This window comes from Notolabrus celidotus, chromosome 11 (genome assembly GCF_009762535.1).
Source record: "Notolabrus celidotus isolate fNotCel1 chromosome 11, fNotCel1.pri, whole genome shotgun sequence".
Lineage (NCBI taxonomy): Eukaryota > Metazoa > Chordata > Actinopteri > Labriformes > Labridae > Notolabrus > Notolabrus celidotus.
The window spans coordinates 7,762,987-7,786,375 of record NC_048282.1 but is presented as its reverse complement, the minus strand read 5'-3'; the positions used below and the strand labels follow the sequence as shown (position 1 = coordinate 7,786,375).

The window sequence follows — 23,389 nt, the reverse complement described above, 5'->3', positions numbered from 1 at the left end:
TGTTAGAAATGAAACGTAATTTGAAACTAATGTGGAGTTAAACTTGCTCTCCTTTAGATTATCTTTCTCTCAACAAGAGAGCATTTATTTAGTTTTTTCTAAACTATATTTATTTTATGCTAAAGAATCCCACCTCTGAAAAAAGTCTGATATCTACATTACCAGTCAAAAGTTTTGAAACACCTTCTCATTCAATGGTTTTTATTTATTTTAATTATTTTCAACATTGTAGATTAATACTGAAGACATCAAATCTATGAAATAATCTGGTTTTGCCATAATCTGGATTACAACAGTAGTCAAATAGGGCTATCAATTGTGTACTAACCCTACCTCTAAACGACACAACTGATGGTCTCAAACACATTAAGAAGGCAAGTCATTCTACAAATGAACTCTTGACAAGGCTCATGTTCATTAGAAACCATTCCAGGAGACCACTTCATGAAGCAGACTGAGAGAATACCAAGAGTGTGCAAAGCTGTCATGAAGGAAAAAGGGGGCTACTTTACAGAATCTAAAATATAAAACATATTCTACTTTGTTTAACACGTTTTGTTCATTAAGTAATTCCATATGTTCTTTCATAGTTTTGATGTATTCAGTATTAATCTACAGTGTTTACAATAACTAAAATAAATACAAACCCTTGAATGAGAAGGTGTTTCCCAACTTTTGACTGGTATTGTACATTTTGAGTGCAACATTACAGTACTTGAATCTCTTAAGACCATCTATCATTGTAATGTGTTCTGCAGGTTGCACTGTCAAAACGGACAGTTCTTGATTTTATGAAACTTAGAAGAGGCATTTTCTGCAGCCATTAAGACATCAGCTGACGCACTACTTTTTGCTGTAACTGTTCATTCCTTACACAATGAAACCAGTAGGGGGCTCCCTTTGTTACAGAAGCAAAGAAGATACTGTGCTGATGGATAATTGGGTACACATCAACATGTCTTGTTGCTTTACACAAAAGAATACAGAAAGAGGTCAATATATATAATATATTATATTTCATCAAAAAGAACCTACCTCGCACTTTTGAGAAAAAGACTTAGTCCTCACAGACATTACTGAAATATGACGTTATTTCAAGTGTTTTGCTTTTTCAATGTCTGACAAAAAGTTGTATCGGTGCATCCCTAAAAATAAAACATTTACATGCAAACGAGAGAATCCATGTCCTTCATTTGGAGGAGTACAGTCACACTTTATGATATCAGTGATGTAGTATTTCTGACCTGAGGTCATTTATTCTACACTTTGGTGCTGCCCAGATATATGGTCAGCTCAGAGCGGTGAACAATCTTCTTTGTAGTCCGTGATTCAGAGCTTTGGGATTCAGACCAGCGTGTCCACCACTCCCTCAGCTCGGTGGGTCCTGTGGGTCGCCGCTCCTTTATCTGACTTGGTGCAACTAGAGCGTGAGGAGGGTTTGAGTCTGCTCTGGGTGGAAACTTCCTGTTGGTATTTACGTTTACTTCTTGATCAGATTGTTGCACTGAAGTCTCAGTGGCAGCTTCTGGAACTGTCTCCAAGTTTTGTGGCGCAAAAAAATCCAGTCCATGCATGCGTTGCTTGTACTCCTCCAGTTTTGTCTTGCACTCCACAGCCTTCGTCCTCATCTCAAGGAACTGACACTGCAGATCTCTCTCGAAACCTTCCTCTGCTTTCAGTTCATTCTCCCAAAACTGGATCTGCTCCATCTCCTCTTCAACCAGCCTCTGTTCTGCTTCTTGTTCAGCTTGTTTGACCCTCTGTCTTCCCTCAAGGTCAGAAATCAGCTTGTCTACACGTAATATCTGAACGTGTAAGTCCTGCAAATATCCAAGCTGATGAATTATTGTTTCTCTAAGTCTGACTCTCTCGTCTTCAGTTGTAGCACGTCTCGGGCTTGACACCTCATCCGGTCTTGTGTCTTGAGTTTTCTTTGAGTGTTTGCTTTCTTTCTCCTTCGTTGGACTCCCCATGCAGCAGGATGTTTGATGATCCAGGTCAGAGTTTAAACTCTTCTGACCCCTGATTTTTCCTCTGCTACTTCGGCCTGAGTTCTCCTTTTCCACAGTGAGAGAGACGTTCAAAGATGAACGATTCCTTTTGTCAGATCCCTTACTGTTTTCCTTTTCACCAGCAGTACTGTAGACCTTGCCTTTCCCCAAACTCTCCAGCCACTCCCAGGCCTCCTCCATGAGCGTCAGAGACTTTCTTTTGGGTCTTTTCAGCTCTTCTTTCTGCTGATCTACCTCTTGTTTCAGACAGGACAACGGTGGCAAGCTTCGACGTTGCAAACTAAGGGAACTGCTGCCCCGCCGCATCCTTGGGCCAGCGTCCTTTCTTCTCAGTGGCGGGCAGGGCTGGTACCTGCCAACTTTTGTTCTGCTCATTTCATCTAAGACTGAGGGTCCATTGTGGAGCAGCATGAGCTGGACCTCCTTGGCTTGCTCCCCGTATTTTCGCAGAGTCTCCAGAAGGTGTTCATTTGGCGTCATGCACCGCTCAAAATCTTTGAACTTCTCCCGTAACGTGTAGCGTCCAGGTTGGCCTAAGGACAAGGAAAACAGTGTAGTTGTCAGCATGACAGGATATAGAACTTACAACTCTACATGGCCTCAGAAATACTGTACATACCCAGAGCTTGAGCCAACACTACGACCACATCTTGGCAAGTTGTTTCCTCTGTAACACCACAAACAACACGCTGGACACCATCCACAGACACCTTCACCTCCATTGTTCCTGTCTGTCATTTGAAAAAAGACATTAAAGTCAACTCAATAAGCATTTAGCGTGACAATAGCTCTTTGTGAGGGCATTTGATGAAAACAGCTGCATACATCAATCAAATCAATGCAATTCAAAGTGCGAATGAAAACAAGAAGGAAGCAGAAATAAAATAATGGCAAGAAATATTAAAAAACCAACAACAATAAAATGTGTGCAATTAAAATAAGTAAAAGCATTAAATTAACATTAAGAATATGAATAGTTAAAATAAATAAATAAAAGGTAAGGATAAGAGTTGAAGAAAAAATGAAGGCTGAAAATTGAGTAGATAAATTAAAAAAACTGTTAAAATTAGTGAAATAATAAAACAACATTAAAATCAATATAAAACATCAAAGTAATAAAATTGTTAAACCCTACATAAAAGCCAGAATAAATAGATACATTTTTACATGTCTTCAGTTAGCATTCACTCTGCCCATTTTGCATTTGTCAGACTTAAGAGCACCTTTAATCACATCTACAAAACCACAGCCCCTTTAATATTAAGATTGAAATAAAATCAGTCTCTAATAATGACTCTGAATCATAGAAAATACATGAAGGGCCTACCTTTGAGTCCACTCAGTACAGATGCTCAGACCTCTCTGCTCTGGAGGAGGAATAATCTTGTTGGGAGGAACACTAAAGCAGTTAAGACCAATTAAAATTCCTGAAGGTAGTTACCACTGGAGGACAGATTATGATCCCACCCACCTCACAATGTTTCCATTTACACTGAGATAACAAAGTATAATCAGTTTTACCTAGGTTTATGTAAAATTGTATGGCAGGTATAAACAGGAGGCGTTTAGTCTGTCATCATCAGCACTTGGATGTATGGCTTTAAAGGGATAGTTTCTTTGTTGTTATTTTAAGTGGGGTTGTATGAGGTCCTTGTCAATAGTGAGTGTAGCACCGACAGGGGATGTCAGTCAGCTCGGCCCTGTCGATAAGGAACCGGCAACAGACAACTGTGACAGAGTCTGGGCTATGATCAGCTACAGACGGGTCGGCTCTCCCACGTAATTTAGATCACTTCAACAACCTCCAATCAAAGCCCTTTTCTCTGTGTCAGTGGACACTCTATTTGACCTTTCTTTTACACTTTACTTTGCTGTCAGAAAGCCCATCATTTATTGCACTATTCCAAAAGACATGCGTATCCAACATGTACAGGACGAAGTGAGCATAGAAAGCTCAAAGATGTACCATTTTGTCCACAGGAGGCACCAAAATCAAGATTCCTGCCGTGTGCTACTTCGCAATGTATTACCCATCTCTAACAGCTTGTTTTGTTTTCCCAAAAGAGCCTCTGTTCAACAGTTTGTGAAGGTAGGTGCAACCATATGTTTTGTTTTTTCACTTTGTTGTAACTGAAGTTTAGCTCAGTGTTTGGCTCAACCAAAACTTAATCAACTCCTGACTATGAGATTCATCTTTTTTTTTATCTTTTCATATGCAGCAATGATTTGATTGCTCCAAGTTAAAGAACATTTTAAGCTTTTTGACTTCATGTTGTCACACAGGAACTTCATTTGAAAAGCCCAGGTTGGATAAGTGTTCAATCCATAGGCTGTATAAATAATGGACGTAATATCCATGATGTCACCCATCTGTTTCTGAAGCGCTGATTTGAAGCCAATTGTTGGTGGGAGCCATATTGGAAATGCTGAAGTCAACCTAACGTCTGTTGCGGTCAAGAGGCGGGCTTTGAGCCTCCTAGCCAACATCTACAACTTCCCGCCTTTCAGTCAAGTCAGCGGTGCCTCTCATAATGAAAAACTCGTAATATTAATATCTTCGAAATTGCAACGTTTTGAAATAATTCACCTCTCGTACAGTGTGTGCCGATAGAGAAGCTATCGAAATGTGCTATCCAGACTACACCCGTTTTTTGTACCAGGCTGTAAACATGTTTATTTCTGCTGTAAAGATCGTCTCTTTTGAATTGGTGTGTACGTGGTTTCTGGTGTTTCTGCAGCCAGCCTAAAGCGGACGCACGATGAACTGCAGTTTTTAATACTTCCGCATTGGCTTCAATTATGGCGGCCGGAGGTTTTCACATTGAGGAGATTTGATTTGATTGCGGTGTTATGTGGGAGTCATCCCAAACAAACACTACAACCACCTCCACTTCTTTGCTCAATGAGTATAGTTGCTTAGAGTTATATTTCTAGATTTAAAAATAAGGATTTCCGATTATTGTTAAACATTAGGTAAAGTAAATTTCATGATTAAGAAAAAGAGAGTAAACAAATTAACACTAAAGCCTTTTGTGAAATAAAGTCTAAACAGTTTTATGAAACCTGCTGTGTCTGTGCAAACGGTCGGGGCATTCACCAGTGATTATGTCATCATGCTGTTTTTGGATCTGGGTGTTCCTCTGTATCTCTCTAACAGGAAGAACGATCACAATCTCAACTGAACATGAACACGTAGACATGCTGAACTTGTAAACTCTGCTTGAACTTGTAAACAGCAGAGAGCCATAGTCTTCAGGTATTTCCCTTAGTGTGTTTGTGCAGCCAATTACTTTAGACCTCCACTTAATGATATGAAATCAAACATGCAGTTTTTATTTCTAACGCCTGTGAGAGGGATTTAACAGGCTATGATCAGACTAAAATTAATAATTCCTCTTACTGACAAAAAAGCTAACAAAAATAGACCATCAGCAACATGATTGATTATTTCCATACAGTACATTTCAATGCCTGTATTGTTAAAATGAAAAATCTGTGAAAACTCTAAATTTCAAGGCAACTGTCTGCACTACATTTTTGGGTTTTGAGGCTAACTAGAAATCTTACATTTGAACCAACTTATTAGTTTTTTGTTGAGATAACATTTCATTAATATGTAGTGTAATTTAAAGTTTTGAGTTCTACATACTAAGAAGTGAAAGTTGTGCCAACTTATTATTGTTTGTTCAGGAAATGTACCTTTGTCACTGCACGTTACTGCACCGTTTTCACACTTGCAAGGTAGCTAGCTAATGTTCAAGGCGGCTAACTATTGGTATTGGCCGTGCCTTATTAAACTATACCTAAACAAATTAAAGTTACATTAACCAGTAATCAACTCACCATCAATGGACCAACGGTAAAGCTAGGGTTTCAATACAATACCCAAACAAAATACTCACCTTTAGGGCAATACAATCCACACAGGACATGAGAGATGGTGCCACATGTGGGAAATTGAAAGTGTGGAAGACCCCTGTAGATTTGAGTTGGAGACCCCGTTCTTTGCCTGAAGAATACTCAATTAATTTAGCCGAGCCTCAAACCCATAACTTCAAGTTTTGCCAACCTAACTTATGAAATGAAACCAACTTTACACAACAAACTTAATACAGGTAGTTCAGATAAATACTTTGATGTACAGTAGTTTGAAACAGAATGGAATTTTTTTTGTTTACTTAACCAAAAAATCATTTTCAGGCCAACAATTTTAAGTTTTCATTTTTACAGTGTGTGAGCTTTAATGCTGCAGTGACTGCTGCTGTTGATCAGAGGTGTAGCTGTTTCAGGGGTAGAGGTTTCAGATTTCACTTCACTCCAGTAAATGAAAAATTAAATAAACTGGAAAATTAAAAAACAGCAGGGAATTTCCAAACACAACCAAATACGTAGGAGACCAGTAGCCGGTCAGGCCAGCACCTGTTGTAATTTGGTAGTGTCTGACAGTCCTGATGATGATGATGAGAGTAATATGAGACGGGGAACTTGGACTCTCTGCTCTCCCTATCCTGTGTAAACCACACGTTCAGCTGACGATAATCTCTCAGGTTCATAGTGAGGAACAGGCAGATCTGTCTGGTCCATGAAGATGAAATTCTTCAGAGAGCAGTTAATTCATGTCGGCCACATGTGCTGCTTGCTTAGGTTTGTCCTTCAAGTTCACATTCATATGACAAGTATACATTTAGTCCAAGACACTGAACAGTGTAGACCGTAGTATCCCTAGACTGCAGTTTGTCTGAACCTCCCAAATAAGCATGTATGTGAGGTCTTAAACAGGTTGTCACGACTAAAGTGCCGATTCACCAAAGACCAAAAGGTAAAAATTCAGTCTGGTATTTTTTCTCTTTTGGATGAACTAACTGACTGACCGCCCGTTTCTAACCTGATCTCAGGAGGATCTTTGACCTTTGGGATCCCATTCCCTAAAAATAGACGGCTTGTTAAGTGTCTACAAGCTGCACAGCCTCTCAAGATGTTACACAAGTGAAGGTGGCAAAGTCTGCAGTGTAATCAAAGCATTTTTTACCCTAACAAACAACAACAAGCTAATACTTCAGGGTCAGGTGTACTTTTTACGTAAATATTCTGCATACGTAGGAAATGTATTTCTGGTTTTATTCCTTGAGGTTTTGAGATACCTCTGAGACCCCTGCACCTGTCCTGACACAATTGAGAGTGATGAAGTTTTGCTTGTTGTGCTCTAAGCAGTCATATTCATCACAGTAAAAAGATTTTCAATAGCACTTGAAACTGAATAATATTATGAATTTCACTATAGTTGTTAAACTGTGTTGTTTCTGCAAATATTACGATGGAAATTGATCCATCTCTGGTTTAGGATTGAAGCAGAACTTTCAGAGATGGTTATTTAAAATTCCGGCAAATAAAGCTAAAACATCCTCAAAGGCTACTTACAGTTTATAGCCTAACCCATGCTATATACGTAGTTGCATATTTGATATTTTAAATACCCAATAATGATATGCATGCATTTTCATCCATAAATTGAAATTACTAATTTGATGCTTTCCTTTGATTTGTTCTCAGTGAAAAAGAAAGATCGGTCCACATGATAATTTAGGTCAACCTGTCTTGGGGGATATTACCCTTCTAGATGTCACCTACTGGTTTCTGAAGAGGTGACATGAAGCCCAGAGATTGAGATCGCCATACTGGAAATGCTGGCTCAACCTAATTTCCAGCTAATTTAGAAACTGGCAAAGAGGTGGTGTTAATGCCGAAGCCTAGCTGACAGCCACAAAAAGCCCTCATCTGTGTGTGATGCCCGTCAGCTACACCTTTAATTATGCTAAAGCATGCCATAATTCTCAGCATTAATAAAATGGAAACAGCTGTTACAAATAGAGAAATCAGCTTTAGAAACCAAACCCCTTTTTCTTTTTTTCCCAGGCTGCAAACAAGTTCAATCTGATGTTCAAATGGGCACAATATGGTGCCTAATGGAGACTTTTGGCTTTGTAGCCAGCCTCAAGTGGACACTTGAGGAACTGCAGTTTCTTGCACTTCTGCATAACTTCATTTTTCAGCACTGGTGGATGATGGTTATATCCAACCCAAGGATGTCATTGCCAAACTTGTGAACTTGCATAACCATGATACTCATTAGATAGCCTTTCTGTGTCATTTTAACCTCTTCAAACTAACTTTTTTTTTTTTTTACCAGTCTTGTGAAACTAGCTTGTGGAAGACTATACTCACATGTAATTACTAAAGTATGTTGCCTAATCATGTTACCATGCTTATATTGACCTTTAGCTCAAAGCACCACTACCTAAACACAGCTTCACAGAGCCAATAGCATGAATGGAATCAATAGAAAAAATACTCTCAAAAGTTGTCTGTGGGGGCAAAAATATAAATAAATAATAGTTTAAAGATGCTTTTGAACTTTGCCCTTTAAGACACAAAACACACCTCACATGAAAACAGAAAAAGAAGCCTAATTTGTCCTCCCTCAAAAACTGTGTCGATTTTGTGATATTACAAAGGATCTGTTCAATATTAAAAAGTAGATGCATGATGTTTTGAATGTTTTGCTGTCAAAAACAATAAACCACTACTGGGCATCATTTGTGAAAGCTGCAATTTACTTTTAACAGGTGCAAAATACACATGTTCGTAGGGATGTTGCAACCAATCCAAGGCTCCAGTGGATGAGATTTCCCTCCACTTGTGTAACTGATTTCTTACAAGAATCAAATCTTAACAGTTTATAAACAGAGTTTCCATTTTTCCAAACAGCATCAGAAACAGTTCCCCTTCTGTTGCATTTGCAGAGTAAATGGCTCACGTACCCAGCTTCATACCCACCTGCCATGTGCAAAGCAACTTGTGCAGCTATCAGGGAGTTATATAATAACTCTCTTTGTCTACACACTGTGCCTGTCAGTGTGCACATAGACAACTTAAAATAGAGTTGGACACGTATGAGTTGCCCGTTTCGTCCAGGCGTGTCCCGTGTGGGCACAGCCGGTTCTGGTTACACTTGAGGCTGAGGGAGCTTAATATTGCACAGACTCAAGCACAGGGCTCCACACTTCCCTGCTACTGTGGGTCCAGCAGCTGACCACCTCTTCCCAGTCCTAAGGGAGCGTTTCACTGAACAGCCTCACCATGCCTAAAGTCATTGTGCCAGGTGAGTGTGGGCAGAACGACTCTGAACCTGAACCTGCAGGATTTTAAAGTTTTTTTTTAACATTGAGACATGACTGTGAAGACGAACTGAGTTACATTTTCACCAAAATTTTCTTCAATTGTAAAAATTGTTTTCCTTGGAATATTTTTACCATCACATGCAAAACAAAACTTGTCTGCTTCTTTAGATGTCTAACATGAAAAGACGGGGGATCTTCTATTTGGTGGTATGATTATGTATTTCACAGGAGTCACACTTCATACTACGTTTATTATCAAATGGAGCGCCACCTGCAAGCTAGTTCAGGCAGACAACTCGAGCTGCGCTCAGTCAAACTGACATGTCATCATCCTCCCTATCAGCTGATCTCAACATCCTCATTTGGCGGTCTATTTAAGCTGCATGTCTCCCTGTCTCTGTCTCTGCCTCTGCTTTGCAAGTGCTCCTGCTGTCCTGCTCAGTGCTGTGTGCAAACTTTGTACCCACCTCCTCCCCGGCATCCACCTGCGGGCTCCGAGGGGGGTTAGTCCTATCTCATTGCTCCTAAATGTATGCATTTTAATAATGTATGCTGAGTAATGAGGTTCGGAGCCCATACGCCAAACACAATACTGTATGCTGCAATAAACTTTATCTTAAGTGAACGTGAGTTGTCGTACTGAACTACAGTTGAGGTGATAAACTTCTGTATGCCAGTGTTGCATACTCTGGGCACTCAACTGGTTGGCATTGACAGCTTTGCTGACAGGTTCATTGGGGTTGAGTGCGTGTAGTTCCAATAAGAAGTCCATTCTGACAAATATATAGGCATCACGTTGCCTCATCATCAGAAAACCAAGTGACATCTATCTTTTTTAATTCAATAACCAGAATCCAACTTCCTAATATCTTTCTTGTGGTCATTTATTAGCAGTCAGAAGTTAGAACTTGATCACTCCTCCTCGATCACCTTCTGGCTGTGCAGAATCCGACGAGCAAGAATGTTCTGGCAGCGCAAAAGTCAAGAAAGGATGTTTGATGGATGTGATCTGTCTGCAGATTCTCAGCATGCATGCGTGGTTAGCTTATGCATCAGTTTCTGCACACATTGTACTTCAGGTATTAGCCCTCTTTATGTTCCTTGTTGCAGTACATTCTCAGTATTACTGGGACTTAAACGCTGTTGTAATGGGAGCTAATTTTAGTCTTACCTCTACCAGTCACTGAGCAACTGGCGAGTATGAAACCATGTTATGCGATTAAAAATTTTTCAGAGGGTGAAAAATAGAATTCGAATGGTTTAAACAGCTGTTGTCGGAAGAGTTAAGAAGGAACAGGCTGAGTGGGTTGTCATGATTTAAGTGGCAATGTTGGAGAGCATGTTAGAGACTGTTTGCACTTGTTGTGAAATTTAGTAGTAACTGCAGAGATTTCACACCTGTGATGTCCAAGCAGTCATGTCGACAGGTTTTATGATCAGCGGGAGCTGGCATGGAAGTCTGAGGACAAATGTGTTGGTAATCTAATTCAGACGACCCGCATCTTAAAGGGAAAATTTACCAAAGTAAAGATTTTCCAGTTAATGTCTAGTTGTATTAATCAGTAGCTATGTCACAGTTAACCTGATTGAAATCATTCTGATTACAGATTCCAACTTTGCTGTTTACATGGACACTGAATAAAGTAATCGGTTTAAGACATGCATGTATAAGAATATTTTGATGTACAAAGTTTTATCCCTAGCTTAATCTGCCAGAAGTAGCAGAGGAAGGAGCTAACTCTTGGTCGACACAGGATGTAGCCTCTGCTACTGATTCCTGCTAATGTAGCAATTTTTGACAACTCAGCAGATCTCAGCAGAACACCGGCTTCCTTCAACTTTTCATAAACTGGTCTGTTCGTCTCTTTGACCATCTTCCAACAATCCCAAGTTCTTCCAAAGTCTCCAGTGAAAATGTTGTGTCAGCCACGGACCTTTTTTTTAAATTATTTTTTTCATCTTTCTATCCAATTTGGTCATTGACAAGGCAGAAAGTTCGACATGCACAGTAAGAACAATTTCACCCCAACCAGGAAGCAATGATAAAGTGTGTACAGGCTATAAGCCCAAAAAACAAACAGCATAAACCACTCCCCTGGACTGGAATGATATGTCCTTCTGCATGGTTGGATTGGACCACTCTCTTCTGACTGAGGTGTTTACATGAAGTCTCTTTTATTCTGATCCTTCTATTACTCTTATTATTATTAGTGGTTCATGTAAGCATAGCTATTGTTCCCATTGAGAAAGGTTATGTGAGAATGGAGGTGAACTAACTATCTTAGACATGATGATCCTGGACTCGTTTTGTGAAACTCCTTTGCTTGAAAATGTTGCTCGATACATAACCTCACTTGTTTTGTTTCCCTCTAACCTGGACCGTCTCACTCTGAATGGGACTTTTTACTTACTGAACAGAGGGAGGAAGTAAGTATAGAGTTGAGAAACTACACAGGGAGCTTGAGGAAGATGTGAAGCATTTTTGAAATGCGTGATCTACTTTCACATCAACAAAATGTCTTTCTCCAATGTGCATTTGCAGTATGGATCTTTGGAAATCCAAAATGGTGGAGTTTGTGTATGAGGACCTCTTATTAATCTACTGTTCACACTCAGTTCTGTTTCTTTGCTTCTTTGTGTAAAACATGCTTTTCAAAAGAACGTAGTGAGCCAGAACAGAACTGGTTGTGAACATTGGCATTAATAAATGACTTTTTGCAGGAGGCTCATCATCTCATCAACCATGGGAATGCTTATTGATTAGCAAAGCAGCACACAAACAAGAGCTTAAAGAATTACTGGTTGGTGTGAACCATTGAAGGAATTCAAGGGAGACGCAAGAAATGCATCTCTACAACCAACTCGTCCAAGTGGGGCCAAAAACAGCTGTGCTGTGGCTGATGAGTGGGGCCAAACGAACTCTGAGGGCCTGCATGGGTTAGACCAGATGGGTTGATAAAGGGCTTACAGTATCAGCCTAACAAAGGGCCCACAACATATAAATGAAGCCCACTTGTTTTCCCTACAATCCCTTTGTTCACTAAATAGCATGCCCACTTCAAGCCCATGTGGGTCCCAACATCGAACCACCTCAGAGCCCAAATTAAGCCCCCCTGAAACCAGAGCAGGCCCATTTGAGCCACACTTGGAGGTGTTGGTTGGGTTCACATACACAGAGATGGTAGCGGTACAGTAACAGAATCACATCACCTGAATGTCGTCCATGTTTGGCTCAACAGATAGTGAAACTAAGACCACAAAATCATCTCTGCATGTGTCATCATGAAGATGTTATCACCAGGTCTTTGTTCTGCCTCCAAGGTTCGATTTATATCAGTGTTCCTGTCAGTTTCATTTAAGTTATGTCTTACCTCCATCACTCATCTTCACATTATGTTATCTTAATTCATCGTATCCATTTATGATGGATTATATGCACTGATCCATTATTTCACTCATCTTTAGCCCATGTGTTTAGCATCTATGGATGAATGTATATTAATGTATGTGTTATTGTCCTCACTGTCAAACTAAGGTTCAAATCTCAGGATTGTCAGGATACCAGAATTTTGAACTTTGATGGAATATTAAAAGAAAAAAAAATAATATATCAATACTGTGGTGATAAAACTTCCTCTCCTGAGCTCTCACGCTTGGGTATCTTTAACTTTTTTGTAATACCAGACAGCAAACAGTGCTGGTTCAGAAGAAAAGATAGAACAGAGACCAACATCTGACATCCTGATAAGTGATGTCTTCACTGCTTTGTTTTCATTAGCAGTGCTCACTCTCTTTACTTTGTCCCTATGTAACTCTACCACCTCTCTCGCAGAAGCTTTGGGTTGAAAATACGACTGTAGATCATTCTTTTGCATGAGCCTTGGTACTTTCGATACAATCTAATGCAAAGATAAAGAACAGTGTTTTGTTTAAGAACATGAAATGATAAGGTATCAAAGTTTTGAAAATGTGACGACCTTTGTACAATCTTTGCTCCTAATATGTTTTAATGAGTGGGGAGAAATGGTGCTTTTATTTAATGTAAAATACATCAAATGTTTGTATGTTATCTTCACATATAACACATTTCTAACCAAAGCTTTTCTAAAAATTTCTTTTTTGGCTTTTATTCTGGATGGTGCTCTTTTCTCGCTGGGCATAATCAGGTCAAGAGAGTAAGTATGGAGGGTGAGAAGTAGAACCTGCAATGGCTTTAGTCTTACATGCAGTGGCCTGATGAAGGTCTAGTTTTAGAGTACAGAGCCTGGACTCTTAGCTAGTGCATGTATATACCTGGAGAAAATCTAGTAGTTTGCTCTACTAGGCATCATAATGTCATCGTCATCTGTGATACATGAATGCTTGTAGGAGTAATGTTGTGTAAACAGAGGATTGGTAGAAAACTTCAGTCACTTTGGATCTTGACCCACTTTTTTTTATCACTTCTTTCAACATACTGATCAATTCTTATAGCAAATAATCAAAAAACAAATGGAGGAAGGTGTTAAGAAATCTGGGTCTGGAGTTCAAATGATACGTACAATGATGGCTTTACTGTATCGTGTCCACGTGTCGAACCGACTGTGTCTGTCTGTTCCTCTGTATGCATGAGACTCTATGTCTGCAGCCCGAACTGGAGGGCAGACTTGCAGACTCACATAGTCAATCTTTGGTCATGTATACAACGCATGTGCTGGAGTCTGTAGCCAACAGGTTAGGTAAGGTGTGTGCCTTTTTACACTGTTGCTGTTGGATGTTATGTGCATCATTCATTCATTCATTCATATTCATGCAGCGTAGATTAGATATCAATAAGTTGTGTTTGCAGCTTGCCACATAGCCAAGCAAAAGATTTGTTAAGTGTTGCATGATGTGACAGAGGCAGAATATTTGTTTCTGTCATTGAAAATATCTCCTCTGGGTTTGACAGAGACCGATGACAAGATGAGGGCCTTCGCGGAGAGGGTCTTTGCATCTGAGACCAAAGACGAGAACGTCCGTGATGAGATCTCTATGTTTGATGTGGCTGAGGACTGTCCCATCATCCACACTGAGATGGCCCGTCATCTGCAGTATGATGATAACGCTGAGAAACGGTGAGATGGAGGATAATGGATTGTCAGAAAGTAAATAAGACATTTCACAGTGTGACTTTTCAGGACAGGACATTGACTGGTAATGCTCTGAAAGACTAAAATTTAGGAGTTTATTCCCACATCTTGTCAGTTGAATTAGATTAGACTCTACAATGCAAAGCTTAGACTGTTCTTTTTTTCTTCAAGTAACACACACATGCACATCCCTACTACTTCCTTGTGAGACATCTTCAGATGTATAAGCTTGGGGTAAAACCTTGTGAACAGTGACTAACTTCCTAAGTCTTGAAAACGCGCTATTAGCAGCTTTCCTGGCATCTTTTGGTATTAGCACGTAACAACACTATTTGGGGTTTTAAGTTTATTGTCTGGGGAGGTTTGTTTTGAAGATGCATGCTGATATACAAGGTTAAACACGTCAATGATTGTGAAGAATAACAGTTAAAGAAAGTGCAGGGAGTACCTAGGTACTTTTTAAACTAATTATTCAAATTGTTGATCAAAGTCCAAAAATTCACTGAAAAATAAACTAAATTAAATTCATTTGACAGTTCCTAAAGCCAATCACTTTACCTTTACCTGTCTTCATCCGCAGTAAGAAGCACTGCCGCACCATGGCCGTGCCTGTGGGAGCTGCTAAGACATCCAGCGCCCCTGTAGTGTCAGTGGAGGTGGACACACCCACCTACCTGGAAGTGCCTGACTTCCAGAGGGTGGCCATCATTGGAGACTACGCCGCTGGGGTACTGTTCATGGGGCAAATTGTGATCGGTGTGATGTGGGAAAAGTAGAGAAGCCATGTGATTTAGCTCATTTTAAGAAACTGTGACCCAAACGCTATGTCGGTGTAACTTAGTGTACTTCACTTTGCAGTCAGAAAGCCCATTCGTTTTTGCACAGTTTGAGGACAAGGCACATAGTTGAGTGTTCCTCAGTCTGCAGCAAGCAAGTACCTCAACCCCACTTAGAAAAACAATTTTAATTTTGTAGGGAAAATATCACCCACCTCTTCAGAATGAGATTTCGTTGTACAATCTCCACACTAAAAAGCAACATTATCAGATTGGATATGTTCCATCACAGATTGTTTAGAGAGGTTAAAACGCGTTAACATACCACATTTTTGCTCATAGTTTATAATAGGATATCTCTAACAGGTTACAATAATTAGGATACTACACTGTAAACTATTTTCAGCTAATTCAACTAAGTTATACCTTCATATTTGTCTGACTTACTTTTTGTTTTATAGCCACTCTGAGTGAGTTTCCATCATGCACCTTTTCCTTAAACTGAAAAGAAAACTGACTTGAGGATTTGCAGAGATGCTACAATTTTTTCCTAACACGGTTACAGAGCACTTTAATTAAATCATAATACTTAATTTCAATTCACATACAATTATAACCTGCTTATTTGCGTGTTAGCATGGGGAGAATTAGATAGCTTGGTTTCTTTCAGAAGTTACAAAAATCAAGGGCCTCTAACAATGCGTCTTTCATCATATCCTCCAGCCTGAATGTTATATAATATAAACCAACTGGCTGCTGATTGAAGCCCTACTACAAGCTATAAATTATGTAACATACATTATACTCCATAGTATCATATGTTATTATATAAGAGTAGTAGTGTAATTTACAGTTGCTTATATTTAAGTACAGTGTGGTCTTTAACTGTATGGTAATAGTAGAAGCTTCTTCCTCTAAGTGACTGCCTGTCATGAAGAGACCTTAAACCAGACCAGGGCAGAGTTGGCATGGATCCAGGAGGTGTTGACTTTGAATTTCACTGACACCACGTGTGTGAGTCAGTGCCCCCTCAGCCTCCCCCTCTGACACTTTCTCATCTGAGAGCAGGCGCAGGTTTAGGTTTCACCACTCTGAGTTTGACATTTACACGGAGGGATACACCGAAGAGGAACTTTGTTTTTGTCTGTCTATGCTGACAGAAAAGCTTTTATTTTATATTGTATCATATCACAGTTAACAAATGATGGTTGGTACAATATATAAAAGAAACAAACACAGTTGGTAAATAAGAAGAGTATTTCAAATTTAAAAACAGCTGTTAAAGCACATCTTCAAAAAAGTTTGAAAACCAGACCCTCCATTCACAAAAAAACTAATATAAATGTATTTTTAGCACAAATCTTATTCCAGTTTTAAGATTTGACAGTGAATTATTTGTAATTCATGTTATTATGAGAGGGACTGCTTCATCCATCAGTTTATTTGACCCATAATAAAATCTACCTCTACATATTTTAAGTCTTTTCACAGGTAACTAAAGTATCTCTTATACCCTGTGTCCAGGTCACCATGGATGACTTTGAGCTGTCCTGTAAGGGTCTGTACCGTGCCTTGACCATCAGGGAGAAGTACATGAGGCTGGCTTTCCAGCGCTTCCCACGCACGGCCTCCGAGTTCCTGCGTGACATCGAGGGAGGGACTTTCAAACCTGAGGATCAAGTGCAGCCAGGTGAGGAGAAAAGTGTTGATCATATCTAAATAAATACTCTTCTGCATGTTTTGTAGTGCTGGGTATCCAGATTGTTTCATTTGTACGTCACCTCCATCCATCAGTCTTTACCGCTCCTCCAAACAACGGGGAAGATCCCTTCGATACCAAAAACCTGCAAGAGAACCTGGGATATGTGGCTCGTATGAAGGATGGTGTCATCTATGTGTACAACGACACTGCAGCTGCTGACAAACATCAGCCCAAGGACCTGCCCTGCCCCGACTATGACACCTTCATCGATGACATGAACTTCCTCATCGCTCTCATTGCACAGGGCCCAACGTGAGTGGAGAATCATTGAATCAAATCAACCAATCAGCTTTATCAGTGCTTTAAATAGGTATTTTGGTTTGGGGCAGTTTATTTAGTTATGTAGTTTATAACCAATTAAAGATAGAATATGAAATCTGATATACAACTTGTACTTTTAGAGTGTTGATTATTCAACACTCAACTATATTATAGTTCAAGAATTGCAAGAATTCAGCTTTCTCTCTCGTCTTTTAAATACATTTCTTTTTTTTTTATGTCACAGGAATACATTTATATACATGTAAACACTGGTGAAACAAGTCTACATGCTGTTTGATTGCTTTTTCCTCTCATGGTGAAGCTCATGTGCTGGTATTCTCTTGCAGTAAGACTTACTGTCATCGCCGTCTGAAGTTCATCATGTCCAAGTTCAACGTGCATGAGATGCTGAATGAGATGGAGGAGATGAAGGAGCTGAAGATGAACCCACACAGGGACTTCTATAACTGCAGGAAGGTGTGAACAGCAGAAATGTGGACTGCCCCTTTAACTACGTTTTTAAACATTAAAGTTACAAAACAGAAGAATGATTATTTCAAATGTCTTCTTAGGATTGTTTTTAATGGACAACATGAGGTATAGATCTTTAAAATGTTGCTAGTATCAATGCTTTGACAGTTTTCAAACATTTTCTGAAGATCAGTTTAGTGATGTTCTAATAAATGTTTGATATATTTCTATATTTATGGCATAAAGTGCTTTCATTTAGATGTGAAAATGGTAAATAGCACATTCTATTTTGATTTATATATTCTATTCCTGACCTTATTTTCTTCTCCTCTGTCCTGCTGCACCTCACATGTGTCATCAGCTCCCTCTTGTGATGAAACACAGTTAATGCACCTCTGAAACCCACTCACCCACTGACACCCTCAAACCTCTCTCTGCCTCTCCCAGGTGGACACCCATATCCATGCTGCCGCCTGCATGAACCAGAAACACCTGCTGCGCTTCATCAAGAAGTCTTACCGTGACGACGCCGACCGCGTCGTGCACAAGCTGAAGGGCAAAGAGGTCACCATGAAGGAGCTCTTCCAGTCCCTCAACCTGCACCCTTATGACCTCACCGTGGACTCCCTGGATGTGCATGCTGTGAGTTACTCTCTTGTTTTTAGATGTGAACAAAAACATTTTAAACAGTGCCTCTGAGTACACTTAGGATTTCACCTGATGAGTTTTAGATATCAAAACGTAGCTCAGAAACAAAAAGTTGTATTGACAGTTTAGGGTTGTATCTAGATACACAATGAAATAAATCATAAGATGAACATGATTCAAACATTTAGATGCTACATCCTAAAAATGTGTTTCCTTCCTGTACTCCTTTAGTCCCTTTGTGAAATGATAGAGTTAAAATGATAACTATTCATACCATTATGCAGAGTAATTTTTACATATAGAGAAATTTACCTCGGTCAGATTTTGACAGGTAGAGAAAACTATAGAAGACAAGAATTATAATTATACAACCAAATATAAATATTTAAAGAATGACTAAAAACAAAAAACACATATTTTAACATATACAATAAGATTTAATGTGTTAAAATATGTGTTCTTCATTTTTCTATGCTATGCAACTTACAGGAAAGTGCAAAATATTGACCACTTTCTCACTTTACTGAGATCTCTGATGTTAAACGTATTCAAACTAGTATGGTAAAAATCTGAAATGACCAGTTATTTTAGAAAATTAAAAGAAACATCAGTCCTGTGTCCCGTCCTTGTGTTCAGCCGTTCATGGTCTTAACATCCTCTCTGTTGTTGTCTCTGTGAAGGGCAGACAAACCTTCCAGCGTTTCGACAAGTTCAACGCCAAGTACAACCCCGTGGGAGCCAGCGAGCTGCGTGACCTTTACATGAAGACAGAGAACCACATCAACGGAGAGTACTTTGCCACCATCATCAAGGTCAGTTTAAATATCAATAACAGCAAGTAGCATAAAAGATCAACAACTCCAGAAACAAATGATGCAAGGGTTCTATTCAGCATCCTGCCCCTCTGCCAATTAGATCAACTGTTATGAACCAAATGCTTTGATATTTATGTGAACCAGGAAGTAGCCAGTGACCTGGAGGACGCCAAGTACCAGTACGCTGAGCCTCGTCTGTCCATCTATGGCTGCAACCCCGTAGAGTGGACCAAACTGTCCGGCTGGTTCGTCAAGCACAGAGTCCACTCCCCTAACCTCAAGTGGATGATTCAGGTTCCCAGGATCTAGTAAGTTTCCATTCATCATTAAAAAATTTTATGATGTATTGTGTTTGTGAGATACTCCTTTTTAAGTTCAACAAAGGGAATAAAGGTTTGAGGGATGGCTAATTTGACATATTTTTCCATCTTAGCGATATCTTCAGAGGCCGGGACTTTGTGCCCCACTTTGGTAAGATGTTGGAGAACATTTTCCTCCCTGTGTTCCAGGCCACCATCGACCCCAAGTCCAACCCAGAGCTCAGCATCTTCCTCCAGCATGTGAGTTAGAAACAGTCACAGAAGCCAGAAGATTACTTTATTTGTCATAAAAATAAAAACTGAATATCCTCTCAACTTCATGAGCCATGAAACGATGTGGATGCTGTTGAATCCCTTATGTTTTATGGTTTAAGGTTTTGGTTTTGATGCCTTGAGTTTGGCACCTTTGTTGTCACGATCTCAGATTATTGGGACCAGATGTGACAGTATTTAGATAACAGTGTCCCATGTCAGTCAGGGCAGCCACATCCTGAGGCATACCTTTCTTTGGATTATTTTGGAGGCCTTCATTCGATAGGACAGCTTGTCCTCCACGTAAACTGACATATTTCCCTCCTGGTGTGAAGGTGACCGGTTTCGACAGCGTGGATGATGAGTCCAAGCACAGTGGTCACATGTTCTCCACTAAGAGCCCCAAACCAGAGGAGTGGGACATTGTGAAGAACCCCTCCTACACCTACTACATCTACTACATGTATGCCAACATCGCTGTGCTCAACCAGCTCCGCAGGTCAGTAGCTTTCTCTCTTAATATTTTCAGGTAGTAGAAATGAATGATTATCAATATGAACATGTTTGATTGAAATCTTATCCTTTCTGTTGAATGAAACTTGGTGATCTTTCGTTTTCAGGCAGAGGGGGATGAACACTTTCACATTCAGGCCTCACTGTGGTGAAGCCGGTGCCATCACCCATCTGCTGGCTTCCTTCATGACCGCTGACAACATCTCTCACGGCCTCAACCTCAAGAAGGTCAATCCTGTCTTTAAAGAGTATGATAGGGTAGATGGAGGAGGTGTTGACTTTGAATGGCATGATATTAAATATAATATTAGTATTCCCAAAGCCATGCTTTTTGAAACAGTTCAAGACCCATTTCTAGTTATCAGACTTGTAAAAGAACCATTAAATTACTAATCATTATGTGCAGCAGTGTCATTACAAACAAAGGAGGAAAAACATTCCCATGCAGTATTATTCACCTGATATGTTACAGTAGATAAAATGGAGGTGCTCCTCTTGGCTATATCTCGTTTTAGCTCATCAAAGGCAATGTCCTTCAGGTGCTGAAGAAGAGAAAACCCTTTTAAGTCCCGCTGTTTGAAATGATGATCCCAGACATTTGATAAAATATCAAGGTCACCAAAGATTAGAGCTTGAGTGATTGTTATCTTAGATATCCCTTTCAACAAGTCGCACTTATCTGTGGGAATCGTTATAAGTGTGAGCTCAGCTTTGGATTCTTCCTTTGAGCATTATTACAGTCAATGCATCACTTATTGCCCTTTCAATTCATGTTTTAGAAAAAATGAAGAGTAGCAAAAACAGCTTCACATGACAGACTCTGACCAACTAGCTCAGAAGCTGACTGAGCCTAGTCTTGCAAACTTATATCAATCTATCCTCCTCCTCCTCCTCCTCTTCCTCCAGAGTCCCGTGCTGCAGTATCTGTACTTCATGACCCAGATCCCCATCGCCATGTCCCCCCTCAGCAACAACAGTCTGTTCCTGGAGTACGCCAAGAACCCCCTGCTGGAGTTCCACCAGAAGGGCCTGATGGTCTCTCTGTCCACTGACGACCCCATGCAGTTCCATTACACCAAGGTCTGAATCCACGGGGAGAGGCCTTTGATGATGATGCACACAATGGAGTGCATTCTGTGCTGTATATGGCCAATATTGTATGCTGAACTCAGCTATTCTTTGTGAGTCTTTGTACTCATATGGCACAGGAAGCTTACATTACAGAACAATCTAACAGAGAGTGTTATTTGCATTGAATGTACGTGCTTTTTAAACATCGTCAGGTTTGTGTGTTATGTGCAGCATGCAGAGGTGAGCCAAGTAAGCCTTTAATGATATGCTACTCCAAATATCTTAGAAATTCTGACCTCCACAGCCTATTGAAAATGTGTTTACTGTCAGTTTGAGTCTTTTTGGATCCTTGAAGGAAGAGTGATCATTTTAAAACAATGTAAATGACCTGCGACTGTTTATCTCTAGGAACCCCTGATGGAAGAGTACGCCATCGCAGCTCAGGTGTTCAAGCTCAGCACCTGTGACATGTGTGAGATCGCCAGGAACAGTGTGCTGCAGAGCGCCCTGTCTCATGAGGTAACAAACACCTGACAGAGACCTCTACATGTGTTTAAAACCGCCAACTTTTTTCTGACAATTTTTGAAAAGCAAGAAAAGTAATTAAAATTCTTAGTAGACAAGTAAAAGAGAGGAATGTAGAAACAGATATGAAGCTTAGAATCAAAGAGAGAAGGACAGTGCTTCTTTAAATTGCCTGTAGGTTCTTAAAGTGTACTAGAAAAGGTTTGTTTCAGCAGGTGGGCTAAGCAGCATCCATCCATCATTGCAAGAATGTATTAACTTTATTAACAAATCTGACAAATAGCATTTAGATTGTTTTATTCTAACAACTTTGATGCAACAAAACATACTTTGGTGTTGTTTTCCCCGTGTCAGATATCTGAGAGACAAACATATCCTGTCCTCACACTATTCTTGCATTTCCCTCTGTCTTCTAGGAGAAGGTTCACTTCCTGGGTACGGACTACCTGAAGGAAGGTCCAGAGGGCAACGACATCCGTAAGACCAACGTGGCCCAGATCCGTATGGCGTATCGCTATGAGACCCTGTGCTATGAGCTCAACCGCGTCAAGGAGGGCATGATGGCTGAGTAAACCTAACTTAAACTCATCTGTTGTTATGTAGGAATGTCCCTACATTTGTTTTTCATAGTAACTCTCAAATCTTAAAGAAACAGACCTTCTAATGCACTGATGCTTTTTCCTGTGGAGGATAAAACGTTTAATGTATTCACTGTACATGACCTACAGTATGTGTATTATAAATGGGGAAACATCACGTAAAAGAAAGCAAGGAAATAAAATGTGAAATAACAGGTGTGTTTTTATTTTAGTGGTCTTAATGATGCATTTTGTGATTTATTACATTACACCTCTTTCTTCTTGACCTGCAGGATTGAGTCTAGTTGTGTTTATTTTGTGACTTTGCAGGACTGTTGCTGCCTTTAGAGGTTCCTTATGAGCTCTGTGCTAAAAGATGCAAAATGAGACTTGATAAAGATTCATTGGGTGCCTTAAACTTTAACAGCATAGATATTAGGGGTGCAGAAACGTTGGATTTTGTTGGTATTAAACATGTGCATTATTTGATTAATTTCAGCTGATGTCAGTGCATGCATACATTTCCCTCCTTCGTTTTTGTCATCAAATCCTTACTAACACAATTATAATTAACAGTCAATAGCAGGCATTAAAGTTTCAGCTTTTTAAGTACACACATTAACTAGACTGAAACAAGTAAACTAAATTAACTTTATGTACGAAAGCCCTAAAATACGGAAGCCCTAAAAGGACATGATTGAATACATTTTATTTTCTCTGATTTCCCAAGATAACGAGTTAATTTCACTTGTTTTCTCAAGATCGCAACTCCTTTTTCTCATTATCTCAAGATTATGAGCTTTGTTTACTCGAGATAACAAGAAGAATAAGACGAGAAAACTGAGAAAATAAAATTTGATTAATTGTGTTCTTTTAGGGTTTTCCGTACTAAATATAAATGGAGCACATATACATATGGTAACCAAGTAACTTTTCGTTACGTAGGAAAGGCCTGTTATCAGTTTCTTTAATTGTTTTATTTTTGTTTTTTCCACAAACATCATTAAGAACATTTGCCTCAGCAAAAGATAAAAAAAATTTTTTTGCAACATCTATCGCACAGGTTGAAACTTCGAGCTTTGTTCTCTGGATAAAA

General features: G+C 39.6%; 2 protein-coding genes across 6 annotated transcripts; one reads left to right on the top strand and one right to left on the bottom strand.

Annotated features, from left to right (window-relative positions):
- Positions 1-449: 449 nt before the first annotated feature.
- rassf11 (Ras association domain family member 11) lies at positions 450-6,013 on the bottom strand. Of its 5 annotated transcripts, none has more exons than XM_034694814.1 (4): positions 5,915-6,013; positions 3,340-3,395; positions 2,632-2,743; positions 450-2,545 (listed from the first exon to the last, which is right to left on the bottom strand). In XM_034694814.1, exons 3-4 carry the CDS (start codon positions 2,732-2,734, stop codon positions 1,260-1,262), a joined length of 1,389 nt encoding a protein of 462 aa, XP_034550705.1. In that variant the 5' UTR covers positions 2,735-2,743; positions 3,340-3,395; positions 5,915-6,013; the 3' UTR covers positions 450-1,259. The 5 variants fall into 5 exon arrangements, with proteins under 5 accessions (XP_034550705.1, XP_034550703.1, XP_034550706.1 ...); XM_034694812.1 differs by having other exon boundaries at positions 3,340-3,411; positions 5,915-5,988; XM_034694815.1 differs by lacking the exon at positions 5,915-6,013 and adding an exon at positions 5,856-5,871.
- A 2,985-nt stretch (positions 6,014-8,998) lies between these two features.
- ampd1 lies at positions 8,999-22,508 on the top strand. The gene is made up of 15 exons (XM_034694810.1): positions 8,999-9,171; positions 14,121-14,286; positions 14,882-15,029; positions 16,602-16,767; positions 16,872-17,091; positions 17,448-17,577; positions 18,019-18,213; positions 18,900-19,031; positions 19,179-19,342; positions 19,468-19,594; positions 19,942-20,105; positions 20,227-20,347; positions 21,026-21,199; positions 21,599-21,709; positions 22,132-22,508. The coding sequence occupies exons 1-15, from the start codon at positions 9,150-9,152 to the stop codon at positions 22,285-22,287; spliced, it is 2,196 nt and encodes a 731-aa protein (XP_034550701.1). The 5' UTR covers positions 8,999-9,149; the 3' UTR covers positions 22,288-22,508.
- The last annotated feature ends 881 nt before the right edge of the window (positions 22,509-23,389 follow it).

Coding starts and splice junctions, on each gene's coding strand:
- ampd1 (XM_034694810.1), top strand. CDS start 9,150: ATGCCTAAAGTCATTGTGCCAG. Junction 16,768..16,871: donor TGAGGATCAAGTGCAGCCAG/GTGAGGAGAAAA, acceptor TCCATCCATCAG/TCTTTACCGCTCCTCCAAAC. Junction 20,348..21,025: donor ACGGCCTCAACCTCAAGAAG/GTCAATCCTGTC, acceptor CTCTTCCTCCAG/AGTCCCGTGCTGCAGTATCT.
- rassf11 (XM_034694811.1), bottom strand. CDS start 5,944: ATGTCCTGTGTGGATTGTATTGCCCTAAAG. Junction 2,744..5,914: donor TGGATTGTATTGCCCTAAAG/GTGAGTATTTTG, acceptor TTCAAATGACAG/ACAGGAACAATGGAGGTGAA. Junction 2,546..2,631: donor AGTGTTGGCTCAAGCTCTGG/GTATGTACAGTA, acceptor CCTTGTCCTTAG/GCCAACCTGGACGCTACACG.